This window comes from Ranitomeya imitator, chromosome 5, assembly GCF_032444005.1.
Source record: "Ranitomeya imitator isolate aRanImi1 chromosome 5, aRanImi1.pri, whole genome shotgun sequence".
NCBI lineage: Eukaryota > Metazoa > Chordata > Amphibia > Anura > Dendrobatidae > Ranitomeya > Ranitomeya imitator.
In genome coordinates, this window is record NC_091286.1 from 587,785,970 (window position 1) to 587,805,305 (window position 19,336).

At 42.3% G+C, this 19,336-nt stretch overlaps 1 protein-coding gene across 1 annotated transcript in view; it reads left to right on the forward strand.

Moving 5' to 3' along the window:
- Positions 1 to 19,336, forward strand: part of EPHB1 (EPH receptor B1) — a 417,321-nt gene that overhangs the window by 322,605 nt on the left and 75,380 nt on the right. The window contains exon 4 of the mRNA XM_069727937.1: positions 10,459 to 10,614. Within this exon, the coding sequence (XP_069584038.1) occupies positions 10,459 to 10,614 (156 nt within the window). The remainder of the gene's footprint in view (positions 1 to 10,458; positions 10,615 to 19,336) is intronic.

Here is a 19,336-nt window from a genome sequence, read left to right on the forward strand (position 1 = left end):
ACGGATCACACGGACCCATTAAAGTCAATGGGTCCGTGTAAAACATGTACCACACACGGATGTGGTCCATGTGCAGTCCGTGTGCCGTGCAGGAGACAGCGCTACTGTAAGCGCTGTCCCCCCCGCTTGTGGTGCTGAAGCCGAAATTCATCCCTTCTTCCCAGCAGTGTTCGCTGGAAAGAAGGAATGAATAATCTTTTTTTAAAATTTTGTTTTTGTTTTTAAAATAAAGTTGCCGGTAATCTGCCCCCTCCCACCCCCTGTGCGCCCGCCCGCTGGTATTAAAATACTTACCCAGCTCCCTCGGCGCTTCCATCCTCTCAGCGTCGCTGCTTGTCCTGTATGAGCGGTCATGTGGTGCCGCACATTACAGTGATGAATATGCGGCTCCACCTCCCACAGGGGTGGAGCCGCATATTCATTACTGTAATAAGCGGCACCACGTAACCGCTCATACAGGAAGAGATGCGACGCTGAGAGAATGGAAGCGCCGAGGGAGCTGGGTAAGTATTTTAATGAAAGCGGGCGGGCGCACAGGGGGTGGGAGAGGCAGATTACCGGCAATTTTATTTTAAAAACTAAAAAAAAATATTAAAAAAAATTATTAATTCCTTCTTTCCAGCGAATGCTGCTGGGACGAAGGGATGAATACCGGCTTCAGCACCGCACGCAGGGGACAGCGCTTAACTGTAGCGCTGTCTCTTGCACGGTCCGTGTGGTCCTCAGTCGGCACACGGGCGACACACGGCTGCCGCACGTGTGCCACACTGATGTGCTACGTAAGCACACTGACACACGGACACGGATAATTCCGGTACCGATTTTTCCGGTACCGGAATTATATGGACGTGTGGGACAGGCCAAAGAGGGCTTCTTACAGAAAAACTAACAGGTCTGTGAGAGGCAGAATTCTTGCTGGTTGGTAGGTGATCAAATACTTATTTCCTGCATTAAAATGCAATTTAATTATGTAGAAATCATAGAATGTGATTTTCTAGTTTTTATTTTTAGATTCCGTCTCTCACAATTGAAGTGTATCTACGATAAAAATTACAGACCTCTCCATTCTTTGTAGGTGGGAAAACCTGTCAGTGTATCAAATGCTTACTTTCCCCGCGGTGTGTGTGTATATATATATATATATATATATATATATATATATATATATATATGTATATATATATATATATATTGCCCTTTGCGTCAAGCTGTCAGAGCCTTAATTGTAGCGTGCGGATCGGGAAGGGCTATTGTGAATGCACTGTAAAACAGAGCCCACAAAAGGGCAAAAAAGGGCAAAAAATTGTGTTTACCGTAATTTCTTTTAGTGTCCTATTGTTATATCATATGCTACTTTATAATTACGGGATTTGTAATTATTATTACCGTATTATTATTAGTAGTAGTATTATTTTTAAGCTTGGACTGAACTCATAGTAAATCATTTGCTGGATCCAGAGCTGCTGTAAAGTATGAAAAATAAAGTATGTGTCTAATAATACAATTCTGCTTATTTTATCCCATCATATTATTTTACAGTCACTAACTGCTACCTTTTACCGCCGGCCTCACAAATAACAGCACTGAAGATGACATTTAGACAGCAGTAGAACAGTGATTAACCAAAAAATGTGGAACGTATCGTTATTTTATACAGCCTTAATAAATTATCAGCCGTCCTGCCTTAACACAAGCAATCTCATATGGTCTTCCGCTGTGTGCGCTGCCGCAACGAGGCTCGGTAGGGCAATGCGAGCTGTAATTGTGTTTTACGTATGTGTTTTCTGGTATGTTTAACGTTAATACGATACTGTAATTGCCCGTCCTTATGCTCGGCTCTGGATGGGAGTCTGGTTCGGCCGTCTGTACGGGACTCGGGTTGGACGATGTCCAAGCGTTAGAGCAGAAGGTAGATGTTCATGGATGTCCATATTCAGAAGACAATGGGACGTTGGAGAGAGAGGCCTCAGCTCATGTTGGCTCCATGGATAGTGTGAATGTACCTATCACTAAATACATTGCGACATTAGGAAACAATACGACTGCCAACAAAACGTTATATTGCTTTTCTGATCCATAAGAAATAAAAGTTTCCGATAAAAAAAAAGTGCTGGACCTACTTGTCTTCTAAACCGGGCTGGTACCCTATATGCACGACTGGTAATGAAAGTAATTTTTGGTAATTTTCACATGTCCAGTGATCTAAGATATTGTCAACTACATTCACATTAATTCTATATGAGACTATAATTAATTATAAGATGTGGTGCCCAAATGGTGGCCTGGCACCTGAATGCGGCTTTTGTGTGTCTGTATTACAGCCCATTTTCCTTAATTTTGGCCCATGTGTTCATTTTTACCATCAGTACGGCATCCATTTTTCTTGTATGCAAAAAAGAAATCAAGTTTCAAAGCTTCTCTTACCAATTAAGCAGTAAAAGCGGTCAGAACTCGAATAACACACAAATGCCATTCAGGTGCTGTCCGTTCTTTTAATGGACCTATTCACTTAAAGGGAATCTTTTTGCTGTTAAATCCAAGAGCAGAGGAATGTTGGGGCTGAGAGCCTGATTCCAGAGATGTGTCATTTATTAGGCTGACTGCAGTAGTTTCAATACAATCAGTGTTTTATCAGCAGAAGATTATCACTAGAGGACTAGATCTCACATGCAGGACAGTCTGTATAACTCCGCCCTCACCACTGATTGGCAGCTTGTGGATAACGCAGGCGGGGTTATACAGAGCTCAATAGTTCCAGAACTGCTACACCTACAACAGAGAAAACAGGGAATGTGTCACAAATACACTAAGCAGTCCAGTAAGTGACACATCGCTGGAATTGGGCACTCTTCCCCTATTTCATGCTGCACTCAACACATGTTCCCTTTAAATGGGCGAGCTTGATATGCAAATTGAACTGAAAACAGACAACGGTCTGCCATTTGTTGTTTTTCCGCAAACTCGGTCTGCAAAAATCGAAACATATGAACATGCCCATAGAGAGGGCACACAAAGGGCCATATAAGAAGTCACCATTATTATAAATAATAGTTGTGGTCCCCCATAACTGGGCACTACCACAGAAGCTTGGCTACTTCTGATGCTACTCGCTCTTATACACTGGGCACGGTCTGCATATAAGGCTGTTCTGAGTGCATCCCACACTGTATTACTTTTCCGTGTAGTAATATCTTGGTGAAGGTTGTACGAGAAGATAGATGACTGCGAATTTCTGCTTTAATGCATTTCCAGCAAATGTAGCCCCAGTAAGAGTGATCACCTTGTGTCCTTGCATAGGGAGCTGGGCTGATTGCAGGGCTGTGAGCTAAGGGTACCGCGATGGGGTTAAGCGTCGAGTGCTCCTGTGCTTCTGATTGGGATAAGGAAGGAGGCCGCATTCCCCATCTCCTCCATGTCAGGATATGAGTCTCCTTCAGGTAACCAGGAGAAAGGAAATTAATAGAAGCGGGTGGAATAACCACTTTTTCAAGCAATTTCCTTTTGAAGATATGGTCTGGCTAATCTTTATTGAAGCTCTTTAACCTGTCACTCTCCGCTTATTTCTGGATATTAGTCGATGATGAGAAGAAATTGATTGCAGTGTCAGGAGTGACGGGCGGCTGCTTTTAGTCTTTTTTTTTTTTTTTTGCCTTTTTACATTTCTTCCAGGGTTAAAAGCAAATTACTTATTATAGAAAATGAATATGATGACCATAACTTGGCAAAAGAAATTATCAACGGCGTCTGATTATGACGTCATGAAACAGGAATTTAGGCCACATTTAGCCCTCTGGTTTTTTATTTATTTTATTTTTTTTTTTCTTACAAGAAAATACGTATTTTATTATGCAAGATTTTCCTAGCCATTAGGAAAATGAAAATGGACAACACTTGGATGACATACAGATCTTTTTTTATGGATAATTACGATGTAATTGGATCTTATTAAAATGTACAAATACATGAGGGGACAGTACAGAGATCCTTCCAATAAGCGTTTTACTCTCAGGGCTTGCTGTGACTTAAGTCTTCCTTCAGCCTTAAAAGCTAGGAACAAATTGCTTTGAAAAAAACACAGACATGTCAAAAGCCCCATAGACTACTATGGGTATGTTTTGTATGTGTGAAATACAGGAATAGAACGTGTACATGAGAACTAGATGTCTGAAGGAGGCCATATCTTCATTTTTTAAAAGCTTTTTTATTAATATTTTCACTATTTGCAGTATGCCCTGACACATTATTTAAGCGGCCATATACATGCACACGCACTAGATGAGTAAACCACATACATTATTCAGAATAAAAGTTAATCATGGTCTTTCAGCACTAATATTAATACAGCATAAAGTGCTGTTTGAAAGTTTGTGAGCCCTAAAATTACACAAGATTTTCACACAAATGCTAAAAGTAGACAAAGAGAACCAAATCAAATGAATGAGTCAAAAATATACTTTATGGTTTTTTTTATTTATTGAGGAAAATTATCTAATATCATATGTCTGTGAGTGGCAAAAGTATGTGAACCCTGTGGGTATGTTCACACGGTCCAGAGTTGCTGCGTCCGCAACGTCCAGATGTTACAGCATAGTGGAAGAAATCCCATGTCCACTTTTCATCCACAGACGCCCACGTATCATAGTTACATAGTTATTAAGGTTGAAGGAAGACTATATGTCCATCTAGTTCAACCCATAGCCTAACCTAACATGCCCTAACATGTTGATCCAGAGGAAGGCAAAAAAACCCCATGTGCAAAGAGTAAGCTCCACATTGGGGAAAAAAATTCCTTCCCGACTCCACATACGGCAATCAGACTAGTTCCCTGGATCAACGCCCTATCAAGGAATCTAGTGTATATACCCTGTAACATTATACTTTTCCAGAAAGGTATCCAGTCCCCTCTTAAATTTAAGTAATGAATCACTCATTACAACATCACACGGCAGAGAGTTCCATAGTCTCACTGCTCTTACAGTAAAGAATCCGTGTCTGTTATTATGCTTAAACCTTTTTTCCTCCAACCGCAGAGGATGCCCCCTTGTCCCTGTTTCAGGTCTATGATTAAAAAGATCATCAGAAAGGTCTTTGTACTGTCCCCTCATATATTTATACATTAAAATGAGATCACCCCTTAGTCTTCGTTTTTCCAAACTAAATAGCCCCAAGTGTAATAACCTATCTTGGTATTGCAGACCCCCCAGTCCTCTAATAACCTTGGTCGCTCTTCTCTGCACCCGCTCCAGTTCAGCTATGTCTTTCTTATACACCGGAGACCAGAACTGTGCACAGTATTCTAAGTGTGGTCGAACTAGTGACTTGTATAGAGGTAAAATTATATTCTCCTCATGAGCATCTATGCCTCTTTTAATGCATCCCATTATTTTATTTGCCTTTGTAGCAGCTGCCTGACACTGGCCACTAAATATGAGTTTGTCATCCACCCATACACCCAGGTCTTTTTCATTGACGGTTTTGCCCAGAGTTTTAGAATTAAGCACATAATTATACATCTTATTACTTCTACCCAAGTGCATGACCTTACATTTATCCCCATTAAAGCTCATTTGCCATTTATCAGCCCAAGCTTCTAGTTTACATAAATCATCCTGTAATATAAAATTGTCCTCCTCTGTATTGATTACCCTGCAGAGTTTAGTGTCATCTGCAAATATTGAAATTCTACTCTGAATGCCCCCTACAAGGTCATTAATAAATATGTTAAAAAGAAGAGGGCCCAATACTGACCCCTGTGGTACCCCACTGCTAACCGCTACCCAGTCCGAGTGTGCTCCATTAATAACCACCCTTTGTTTCCTATCCCTGAGCCAGCTCTCAACCCACTTGCACATATTTTCCCCTATCCCCATTATTCTCATTTTATGTATCAACCTTTTGTGTGGCACCGTATCAAAAGCTTTTGAAAAGTCCATATACACTACATCCACTGGGTTCCCTTGGTCCAATCTGGAACTTACCTCTTCATAGAAACTGATCAAATTAGTCTGACATGAACGGTCCCTAGTAAACCCGTGCTGATATTGGGTCATGAGGTTATTCCTCTTCAGATACTCCAGTATAGCATCCCTTAGAATGCCCTCCAGGATTTTACCCACAGTAGAGGTTAAGCTTACTGGCCTATAGTTTCCGAGTTCAGTTTTTGTTCCCTTTTTGAATATTGGCACCACATTTGCTATACGCCAGTCCTGTGGCACAGACCCTGTTATTATGGAGTCTTTAAAGATTAAAAATAATGGTCTATCAATGACTGTACTTAATTCCTGCAGTACTCGAGGGTGTATCCCATCCGGGCCCGGAGATTTGTCAATTTTAGTGATTTTTAGACGCCGCCGCACTTCCTGCTGGGTTAAGCAGGTGACATTTAATTGGGAATTTTTATCACTAGACATTTTGTCTGCCATGGGATTTTCTTGTGTAAATACTGATGAAAAAAAGTCATTTAGCATATTGGCTTTTTCCTCATCCTCATCCACCATCTCACCCAGACTATTTTTAAGGGGGCCAACACTATCATTTTTTAGTTTCTTACTATTTATGTAGTTAAAGAATATTTTAGGATTATTTTTACTCTCTCTGGCAATGAGTCTCTCTGTCTCAATCTTTGCTGCCTTGATTTGCTTTTTACAGAATTTATTTAATTTTCTGTATTTATTTAATGCCTCCTCACTACCTACTTCCTTTAATTCTCTAAATGCTTTCTTTTTGTCCCTTATTGTGCCCCTTACAGCTCTATTTAGCCATATTGGTTTCCTCCTATTTCTAATATGTTTATTCCCATACGGTATATACTGTGCACAGGTCCTATCCAGGATGCTAATAAACGTCTCCCATTTTCTCTGTGTATTTTTGTGTCTCAGGATATCGTCCCAGTTAATTGCACCAAGATCCTCTCTCATCCGTTGGAAATTTGCCCTCCTGAAGTTTAGTGTCCTTGTAACCCCTCTACTACACATCTTTTTAAAGGATACATGAAAACTTATTATTTTGTGATCGCTATTTCCCAAGTAACCCACAACCATTATATTTGATATGCAGTCTGGCCTGTTGGTTAATATTAGGTCTAGCAGTGCCCCCCTTCTTGTTGGGTCCTGAACCAGTTGTGAAAGGTAATTGTCTCTCATAATTGTCAAAAACCGATTACCTTTGCTGGAACTGCAGGTTTCTGTTCCCCAATCTATTTCAGGGTAGTTGAAGTCCCCCATAATAATGACTTCTCCTTGAGTCGCAGCTTCATCTATTTGCTTTACGAGGATATTCTCCATTGCTTCCATTATTTTTGGAGATTTATAACAAACCCCTATCAGTAATTTATTATTTTTTCCCCCTCCCCTTATCTCCACCCACAGGGATTCTACATTTTCATTAAATTCACCTATATTATCGCGCAGGATGGGTTTTAAGGATGATTTTACATATAGACACACCCCTCCCCCTCGCTTATCTGTACGGTCATTTCTGAACAGGCTATAGCCCTGCAAGTTAACAGCCCAGTCATGGCTCTCATCCAGCCACGTTTCAGGTATCCCCACCATGTCATAATTATGCTCCAACAACATTAGTTCTAATTCGTCCATTTTGTTGGCGAGGCTTCTGGCATTAGTATACATGCACTTTATGTTCCTCTCTATACTTCTATTTCTTAAATTATTAACTGTTCTGACCCCACCCCCCATGCCACCGCCACCCCCAACTTCCTTATTTGTGCCCAGGACTCTGTCTGCACTATCTTCCCCTCCTATAAAATGAATACCCTCCCCCCCAATTCCTAGTTTAAACACTCCTCCAACCTTCTAGCCATTCTCTCCCCCAGCACAGCTGCACCCTCCCCATTGAGGTGCAGCCCGTCCCTAGCGTAGAGCCTGTAGCCAACTGAGAAGTCGGCCCAGTTCTGCAGGAACCCAAACCCCTCTTTCCTACACCAATTCTTGAGCCACTTATTAACCTCCCTAATCTCCCGTTGCCTCTCTGGCGTGGCACGTGGTACCGGCAGTATTTCGGAAAATACCACGTTGGAGGTCCTTGCTTTCAGCTTGCAGCCTAATTCCCTGAAATCATCTTTAAGGACCTTCCACCTACCTCTAACTTTGTCATTAGTGCCAATGTGCACCATGACCGCTGGGTCCTCACCAGCCCCTCCCAGTAATCTGTCCACCCGATCAGCGATGTGTCGGACTCGAGCGCCAGGTAGGCAGCACACCGTTCGACGATCCCTGTCTTTGTGACAGATTGCCCTATCTGTTCCCCTAATAATTGAGTCCCCCACTACCAGCACCTGTCTGGCCTGCCCTGCTCTCCTATTTCCCTCCTTACTGGAGCAGTCACTCCTCCGGCTTTCAGAGGACATGCCTGGCTGCAGCAGTGCTACCCCTGTACTGGCACCCCCCTCATCTGCCAACTTAGCAAACTTATTGGGGTGTTCCAGATCAGGACTAGCCTCCCTGGCACTCTTCCCTCTACCCCGCTTCCTAACTGTCACCCAGCTTGCTACTTCATTGTCCTGCAGCTCCATCCCACCATCCCCCCCCTCATCTGTCCCATTGAGCGTCTGCTCCGTGAGCAGAAGACTCCTCTCCATGTTGTCTATGGATCTCAGTGTTGCCAGCTGCACATTTAGAGTCAGAATCTGGGTTTCCAAATGCACAACGTGCTCACATCTCGCACAGCAGTATGCACCCTCGATCGGCTGCTCAAGGACTGCATACATGTGGCAAGATGTGCACTGGATGGCATTAACAATCGTGGAGCACATTTCCTAATGGGGATTGCACCAGACAGAACAGTTCAATAAAAAAAATAAATACAAAGTATTAATAAAAATCAGACAGCAATTCAGTAATTCCTCCCCTGAAAACTCCCTGACTCCAAAGTCACTGAATCACAAGTCACACTTACCGCCGTCCACACTTACGCTCTGGTCACACTCAGCTCGCTCACACTCACTCTGCTGAAGATTTATAGAGATTTTTTTTTTTCCTAGTTCCCCTCAACAGCAATCAACCTTGCTGTTCAAATGCACTTCCAAAAAGGACTTGAGCCCCAAACAGCTGCCCCTTATAAACCCTTAACTATAAGCCCCCACCCCAAGTTAACCCTTATGAATATAGCTACCCCCAATTCAGCAACTCACACCAATTCACACAGGTATTTGTTAAAGGCTTTCCAAATACCTCTTCACTGAATCACAAGTCACACTTACCACCGTCCACACTTACGCTCAGGACACACTCAGCTCGCTCACACTCGCTCTGCTGAAGATTTATAGAGATTTTTTTTTTTTTTCCTAGTTCCCCTCAACAGCAAACAACCTTGCTGTTCAAATGCACTTGAAACTGTCATGCGACGCATCTTTCCAGACCAAAACATGTCAATTTCTCTTGCGGAGACGCTAAGATAAATTTCACCCATAGAATGTATTGGACGCTGTGAATCCGCCAAGTTCAGTGAACATCTGCATTCAATAGATGGCAGCGCTTTGGGCGCAGCGAACATGAGCTTCTACTTCTGGATCGTGGGCACCCGACCTTAGAATTAGCAGATAATTTGAAAGTAAAATTAGAGTCTGGTGTTTTCAATCAAAGGGATGACAATCACGTGTGAGTGGGCGACCTGTTTTATTTAGATAAAAGAGATCTGTCAAAAACTGATCTTCAAGAACCTAAGGTAACCTCTAAGCAACTAAAGGCCTCTTTCACATCAGTTAATGTTCATGAATTCACCCATGAGTGAACACAAATTGAAGAGGGCCCTTTGCATGAACAGTATATGGGCTTTGTGCAGTTCAACAGATCATCATATTTGTAATTTCCTGCTTTGGAAATAGAAGTGGGCCTTCTTGGGCCCTTCTGCGTCTGCCCAGATTGCACTAATGGTATGGTAGTCCCTAAACTTTCCTACACCACTGTAAATATGACTCCGAATACAATCTCTAACCACTAGTACTAGTATATACCACTACTAAGTCTATGCTATTTGGCAAGAAAAACTACATTTTCTGTAAGTTATTGCATAGAATGTACATGGATGGTGGGTAGATGCCGGTGTGCAGGATAAGGATTTCAACACACGGCTGCTTTATGCATTAGAAGACATATTTACTAAGTAGTATTAAGTCGCAGTACATATTTAAGTGTTGACACAGACAGCAGATTGGAAATCAATTGAAACACAAGAAAACATATCCCTGACTCAGTCTGTCAGATTCACCTGCCTCGATTCCGAATCTGACATTGAATGGAGACAGCCGTCTGACTGACTGATTATCTGCGCGCAGCCACAACTGTCTGACTTTCAGTGACCTTCAAGCTGTCATCTAGACACAGTGACACTTGGAAAATGTCCCGCGCCTCCTGCCATTGTGCTTCCGATTTTTTGTATGTTGTGCTATAAACCACAAATAACATGAAATAATATCCTGATTTATCTTCTTTTTCTTTCTAGCCTGTCCTGCTGGCATGTTTAAAGCTAATCAAGGCCTAGGAATATGTGCACCTTGTCCTGCCAACAGTCGTTCTACCGCCGAGGCCTCCCCGATCTGCGTGTGCCGCAATGGATATTATAGGGCTGATACCGATCTACCAGAGGCGACCTGCACCAGTAAGTGTCATGAATATTCAAAACCACAAACCTCCTTTTCCTTCGTTTCATTCCACTTTTCCATCTTGATAATTTTTGGGGGTCAAATGCTAAAAAAGCAGAAGGCTACTTTAAAAATAAAATATCAGTGAATACACAATACCGTTTCACAAGTAAGTGTCTTTTCAATCCCATGACCTCTTGTCCACCTGTGGAAGAGTCTTAGTTAGGACTCGTGGAAGTCCGAATTTATGTACCCTACCCAATCTTTTTTCCAAAGAACTTTACCCTAACTTGTACCAGAACCCCAACCCCATTGAAAACAATGATGACCCAAACTTTTGAGCCGGAAAAATGTTCCCTCTCCTTCCGGACTTCCCCGCTACTCCGACCATTACAATACCTTGTTCGGTATTTACCACCAAACACGAACTGTCTGGTACGAAGCTCGAACTTTTAAGTTCTTGTTCGCTCATCTCTAGTCTTGGCACAGAGGATGCAGAAGTCCTGGGCCTGGTGCATGAGAGAATACAATTACTCTACATAGGAGACCTTGTTGCTCAATTTTCACTGTAGTCTAGAAGACTTAGGTGAATTTCCCGATTCATTAAGTGTTAATAAGGGGCATGCAAGAATAAGATGCGGTGTATTAATTACCAGCTGCACACCATTAAATACATTAAGCACAATTTATTAGTGTAGGTGCCTAGCCTGAAATGTTACTCTAGGACCGGAATAACATTTCTGGGGTAATGCTAAGGGTAAAATAATGAGGTTCCTCGGCTTTACTTATGACAACCCACAGGATTAATCCAGGAGACACAGAAAATGATATAATTTATTGAGTCTCCTGAATTATTCCTGTGGTTTTTCACCACATTATCTTACCCTTGTCATTTCTGGTTTTACCGGCGGATCTGCAGCATCTCAATAACTTCTAATCTCTAATATTGTTGTGTAATACACAACTATCCCAAGTGAGCTAGTGTTTTGTCGCCTTTACTATTGCTCACCACCAGATGAGACCCGATTGTGCTTTCTTTGCTTCCCGGGAGTCTCTCTACTATTTCTGGGACAATGTATTTCACAACTTTCAAGGCATTGATGAAATACCCCGGCTTCTCTCCAGCTCAGCTCATTTTGTCAAAACCGTTTGGAACTTGGAGTGAAATTGCCGAAAGTTGCAAAGTTTTTGTACAAACATTTTGCAAGGTTTTAAAGTCTTTTATCCCAGTGTTCATGCAAAATCACTGGTGATGAATCGTCCCCTTATGACTCTAATGTTCTTTTATACTTACTGGGGCATATTTACTAATCTTGTCTACTATGTAGATAGTGTAAACTTAGTAAATTGTGTAAAAATGTTTCATGGCGTGTGATCATTTTGGTGCATCTTTAGACACTTTTATGCATCTTTACACCATCTTTTGGTCGGATGACATTACTCCACGTTGGTGCATTTTGTTCCATTTTAATCTTTTTCCTGTAAGACGTAATTATTTTTAGCTAAGCCACACCCTTATGTCAAATGAGGCCCAACAACTGTCTAAAACATATTATAAATAGGTGTAAAACTTGATCTAGCATTATTTGCCAAAATGTGCCAACACATTAGTAAATCTTCTCACTGGGATGCTTTTAGGTCCAATTTTTTTGCTATTTTAAATCTTGCTTGATTGGAAAAAATTGATGTTGAAGATGATGGACATATACTTTAATTCCTAAATTGAGGATGAGAAATATTTCAAATTCACATCTTCTCCAGAGCATTTTAATTGCAGATGAATCATGAACTTATGCTCATTTTTACTTATAAGCCTTCTTGGGGGTGATTGTTTCTGCCTTATGTCCAAATGGTGCAGCTGCTGCTGGTTTTGCTTCTGCAGCTCTTTGATCGTGTTCTTAATTGCTCACTGCATATAAGGATGTAACATTCGATTTCTGTATAGTTTAGTTATGACTTGTGCCGTATGCTGGTAGCGGGGTAGTATAATATAGTATACGAGGTCTGCGCTTTGTGCATTTTTCTTCAATAGTTTATATCAGCCCCACAGGCAAATTTCAGCTTTGCTACAAATTTTATTTCTGACAATTTGGCAAAAAAGAAAAGCTTGTGGAGTACGGCTCCTGTTCTCACAATGAAACACATTTATTATCTGTCTGGAAGCCCCCTCTGACCTTGTTTCACAGCTTTGTACGATTAGCAGGGAAATGAATTTACAAATTTGCCATCGTAAAAAACACCAGAGCCATCTTTTCTTCTTCTGTCCCAAAAGGTTATACCACAGCCTTCATGTAATATTAATGACATTATTATTACTTTGGGAGTTGAGCGAGCTCAATGCAGGTTAACTCTAAGGATGCTAACACCACTGCAGAATAAGTAGCTGTACAGAAGCTGAGGTTTATAATTGGGCAGCCATTTCTATCCCCCAAAAGAGCATCCTAGTCGATATTCACAAAGTAATCTGCTGACCAATACCGCATGAAGCACAGACTAAATCCTTCCTGGCCAGGAGGCATCATCTCATTCTAGATGTTGCAAGCTCATAAAGGAGTCAGTATCACCATCTCAGGCCAGACAATATATTCTGTGTAAGTCCATTGCTTTTACTTTGAAAGCAGGAATGGTTTAATTGACGAATAAAGAAATGAAAAGCACCCCCGAGGTGCAAGATCATATCGTGAGGAACTACACAATTAATAGATCATTGTGATAGATAAAATGTTGAGCTCTAAGCTCTATATAGGTGGCTGTAGACACTAAGCTAAAGTTGGTTGAACCTGGTAATTTCAGTGGCACCAGCTGACCATCAAATGTGTATTTCATTCTTGTCTGACATTTGCCCTATACTATGTTCTGAAGGTAGAAAGGTTGCCAGCAGAGCTGGCTGGCAGTAGCTTACTCCCCTCAACCCATTGAGGTGATATCACGGCGGTAACCTGTATGCCTCCTCAGTGCCGCCCTATGCACCGTGGTCATCATATGGTTCACTGAGCTTTGCCTCTTGCAGCACTGTTGCATGTTAGGGTGGTTTCTCTTTTGTCTTAGGGATGCATGGCTGATCTCTGCAGGAGTTTAACCCCACTGTGTCCTGCAGAGATTAGGTCCCACCACCCTTTACCCGGGCATTGTCTCCTAGCTTGTTTGTCCTCCAAGTGATCTGTTTGTGCTTTTGTGGTTTGTGTTCCTTCTGTTACTGACTCCACTTGCATACCCATCCTGTCTGACCTTTCCTCTCCTGACCTCAACCACGTATCCTGAACCTGTGCTGCCTGCCTTGACCTCAGACCATCTTACCACATTTTTGTTTGGGCCTTCCTGTACTGCGTACCCGTGCCTCTAACCCTCCGGCCAGCTGCTGCAGTCCTGGGAACTGCCCTGGAGTTATATCTGTTGACTACATGCGGAAAAGCCTTTCCTCACTACCAGAGGCTCTTGTGAAATCCAGGTAGTCGCTTACTGATACCCCTCCAGGCCAAGCCAGGCTTGTGGCTTGTGGGTCCACACCCACCACCGTTACAGTGCATTCGGCAATTGACCCCGCTGACAAGTCAGATCCCTGGAATCCCAAGATGTCAGTACAAGTGTTGCACGAGGAGGTCCACTCTCAGCATGAGCATCAAGACCAGCTTATGCAGGTGATTAATGTGATAGCATCTCAGCTGCAGGATATGTCTGCTTCTGTGTCCACCCTATTGTGCGTCTTCTTCCTCAGCATCAACATCGTCTCCAGGGCAGCCACCTAGAGTTCCAGTGTCTGGTGGACCAGCTAATGTCCAGCTTCCACTTCCATCCCGCTACGATGAAGAGCCGCGGCTGCGTAACCAGTGCTAGATCCACTTCACTCTCCATGCTCATCATTTCCCTTTGGACCAGACCAAGATTGCCTTCATGGTCTCACTGCTGTCTGGACAAGCCCTGGCTTGGCCAAGCCTTATTTGGGAGCATGAAGGTCCCGAGACTCGTGATGTTGGGAGATTCTTGGAGATGTGCAAGGCAGTAATCGAGGAACATTGCTGCACCTCGTCTACTGCCTCGTCCCTGCAGACTCTAAGACAGGGCATGGATACCGTGGCTTAGTATGCCTTATGCTTCTGCAACTTGGCGGCAGAGTTATTCAGAAATTAAGAAGCCCTGGTGGCAACCATCTTGCAAGGCCTGTCTGGTCGCATCAAGGATGAGTTGGCAGGCAGAGATCTATCATCCTCTCTGGATGCCCGTATACACTTCACTTCTAGAATGGATCTCCGTTTCCATGAGCAAGCTCAAGAACAGACTCAAGAGTATTCTTTTTTGGGGAAACCTCCTAGGTCGTTTCCAACCTTTCAGTACCTTTGCTGTCACAAGTGACACCTCCTGTTGGAGAGCCTATGCAGGTAGAATGAGCCATACTCTCTGTATATGGGTGATAGCGAAGGTATCAAGACAACATGTGCAACTAATGTGGAGGCAAGGGGCATTATATTTGTCTGTGTCAATTGAGACCTCCAACACCGTGCGGCAGTTGGAGAAATTACCCTAAATGGGAAAGTTAACTCTCCAAAACTGTTGACCCAAGTCACTTTTGTTTGGGGAAAGAAGTCTCTTTCTGTGGCACCCATTTAGACTCCGGTTGAATCGCCAACCACATCCATCCCATCCTAGTTCATCAGCTTCAGCTTCCTAATCAACAGCTTGTTCATCCCCTGGTTGTTGCCTCCACTTCCGGGCAACTGCTGGCAGAGCCCATTCACCCTGCAAATTGGAACCCAGCACTCTGAAATAATCTCTTTTAATTTGCTACCTAGCTGTGTAGACTCTGTTCTTCAAAGCCTTCCTTGGTTCCGGCTATATGCATCGGTTGTTGACTGGTCCACCGGTCAGGTGCTTCAATGGGGATCGTCATTTGCTACCAATTGCTTGCCAAGAAAGGTACACACTGAACAAAGCTAAAACATGAATATGAAGAGTTGCAAATACTCATCAAGTGATGACCATAAAGTGATATGTAGCTGAATTCTGGAATGAATGGCAGACCATTCTGAAGATAAATATGTACAAGGAAGAAAGAACCGAACTATGTGGTCCAATATGGAAGTGAAAACTAATACGTGGATGGAATACAAAGAAGGAAGCACAATATGATGACAGGATGTTAACAACAAACAGTGTTTATCTGCCCATAACAAAAAATGACCACAAAAAGAAAATAAAATACTGACATTAGTGAATACTAAGTATGAATAAATCACTGAGTGTGATAATTATACAAAAAAGGGGGTGGTCAATGTACTTCACAAAAATTGAACTAAGTAAATATAAATGTAAGAGACTGCATGTAGTGTGCAATAATATGGTACAAAGACTCCAGATGAAAAAACTTTATATATTTTAGGGTGTATATAATAAATGTCAGTGTGGCAAATCACCACAAATATTTACAACAGATAATGAGAGGCTTGTAAGTTACATATAATGTCATACATATAATACATGACAATGTACATGTGCAATGAAATAAATAATAAAGTGCATGTGCTAAGAAAATGTAATAGCCACAATAGATTACCAGACTGTGAGAAGGATAAGGGTAACAGTCCAAGGAAAGATCCCCATGCTGCAGAATAGGAGACCTCAGTACTGTAAAAGTGATAAGTCCAGAAGGGTACAGGGTAAAGGTGGTTGTATAATGATCTGGTAAAACTAATTGTAGCCAAGGGCAATATTTACCTGTGTGGTCATGATAGTGTAGGCAGACACGCGCCACGACGCGTGTTTTGGATACAAAACCTTCGTCAGGGGGAGTCTTTTCATCTGGAGTCTTTGTACCATATTATTGCACACTAGGTGCAGTCTCTTACATTTATATTTACTTAGTTCAATTTTTGTGAAGTACATTGACCCCCCTTTTTTGCATAATTATCACACTCATATTCATACTTAGTATTCACTAATGTCAGTATTTTATTTTATTTTTGTGGTCATTTTTTGTGTCATGGGCAGATAAACAATGGTGTTAACATCCTGTCATCATTTTGTGCATCCTTGTTTGTCCTCAATAAATATTTTTGTATTACATCCACGTATTGGTTTTCACTTCCTTATTGGACCATATAGTTCGATTCTTTCTTCCTTGTACACAATTGCTTGCCAAGGTATCGCCAAAGTCCCCGCCTCTCATACCTTTGGACCTACCCTCCCTGCCTGAAACTTGTGACGCGTCAGATTCTGAAGCGGGATTACTGCACATCTTTAACCCGGCTTAGGTTGTTGAATTTTCTCCTGTAAGACACACCTCTCCGTGTTAAGACTGTGGCTTCAACTCGGAGGAGAATCCAATCAAGGAACAAGCCTGCCAAAACTTCCTGCACCCCTACCTTTCCTGTGAAGTTTCCTTGGTAGCTCAGCCTAAAAACAGAGGGATGTAGGAGGGGTTACTGGTACGGTGGTAACCTGTATGCCTCCTCAGTGCCACTTTACTCACTGTTGTCATCAAGTGGCTTTCTGAGTTTTGCCTTTTGCAGCACTGCTGCATCTTAGGGTGGTTTCCTTTTTGCCTTTGGGGGCGTGGCTGGTCTCTGCAGGAATTTAACCCTGCTGTGTCCTGCACAGATTAGGTTCACTAGCCAATGCTGTCTTAGCAGACTCTATATTTGGCAGCTCCTCCCACCACTCTTTGCCCGAACATTGGTTCCTAGTCTGTTTGTCCTGCTAGTGATCTGTTTTTGTGCTTTTGTGTTTGTGTCCTCCGTTACTGACCCTGCTTGCCTACACATCCTGTCTGACCTCTCAACTCCTGACCTTGGATAAGGATCCTGAACCTGTGCTGCCTGCCTCAACTTTACCCTCCTGTACCACGTACCCATGCCTCAGACCCTCCAGTCAGCTGCTGCAGTCCTGGGGACTGCCCTGGAGTGGTACCAAGTGACAATGTGCTGCCAAGCCTATCCTCACCACCAGAGGTTCCAGTGAAAACCAGGTGGTCCCTTAGTCACGCTCCTCTATACTGAGCCCAGCCTGTGGCGCAGTGAATGCACATCCACTACTGACACAGAGGATCTAAAAGATGTATTCAATGTAAGAGATTGTTAGGGGTTGATATGCTGTGCTGCTCTCACATGTAAATATATAAATCAGTGTTAACCAGAATTAATGGGAATTTGTTAGTAGGTTTTTGCTGTTTAATCTGAAGACAGCTAACAGCAATCGAAAGTTTATGCCCTTCTTATTTCTCATCAAAATGTTTTATCCTACAAAATTCCCTTCATTTTATTGTCTATTGCTGTCTATACTGTAGTGAAAATATATTTGTGCGATGCTGAACACAGATTCCCATTATTCATACGAATCTCTTTCTGAAATACACCCTAGGGTCAGTTTCTTAGGAATCAGTTAGCTTTTTATTATTTGTTTGGAGTGTGGAAACAGCAATATTCAGAAGAAATGCATGTAAAGAAAAGTGAAAACATGCTACCATGGTGGGCAGTAACCTCGTATATCAGCACATTGCGAATACCATATAGAATATAACTTTTAATGAATTACTTGAAAAAAAAGGAAAATCACAAAAGATAAATGTATCCGTATGCAACAAGCAAAAAGACAAACATGTCCAATCCACAGTGATGGATAAATACACAGACAGATACTGTCACTTATATCAGTGAGAAACATAAACTCACAGTGGTCAGCCTACCATAGAAGGCCTGTAAACATGAAAGAACCACTTAATAGGTATGTAAAAGATTACCGCCGTCTACAACACCATTAATGACTTTTATGGGAAATAGTATGAAGAAAGTGGAACCATCTCGCCCATCTGTCAAATCCAAAGGAGGGGGTCCTTGTACATCGAACAGTACTGCAGAGACCGGTCCGTCCATCTTGGATTGTAGATTGCCCTTTGTAAGCCCTTCAGAATCTACAAAGGCCCTGGTCACGCCAAGACTCCTGTCCTGACAAGGGCAGTCCACAGCAACTAAGACTAAGTCTCAGAGCTTTGCAGCTTGAAACGCGTCGACCCGTATCCTCCTATCCCTCACCCTTCCCCTCCCGTCTCTACCTCCTCTTCTCCCCCATTTTTGCTTGGCATGTTTTTGATCTTAGAATTTTATTTTTTTCTCTCATTAAAAGTCATGTTTTAACTCTGCATAATTAAGCAGATGCTGGAACCCCTTTGTTTTTCCTCAGTCTGCTGCAAACCCGGTGCAAACAATACTCTACAATCATTCTGCGTGACTCGCTCCTCGTTTCTTCAGTTCAGCATCATCAGTGGATGACAATGCATGTATTCAACTAAATAAGGGCCGTGACACCATCATCCCAATGGTCGACCTAGCATTCCGCAGACTGGTACAGCTAAGTCACTATAGAAGGGATATTAAATTCCTGTTGTACCCCCGTGGGGATAGAGATCATCTGTATAAGGGACGCAGTCCTGTGTCATCCATATTATACAATCACCCAAAGATAATCCCCTTCCACTGCAGTGGGGAAACAGGAATATTCAGAGGAAACCCATATAAAGCAATGAAAAACATGACCCCCACTGAGCTATCAGGTGGGTAGTAACCTAGTAAAATAGATTAGATCACATGTAAAATAATTAATCAGACTTGCCTTTTTTGCATATAAGAAAAAGGACTGTCCTTTGTGACTGTGCTGGACCCAATTTTCATCCTTTTTTGGTTCCTTTTTCCATTTTTACCATTAATGAGTTATGTGTTTTTCTCATATGCAAAAAAAGTAAAAAAAAAAAAG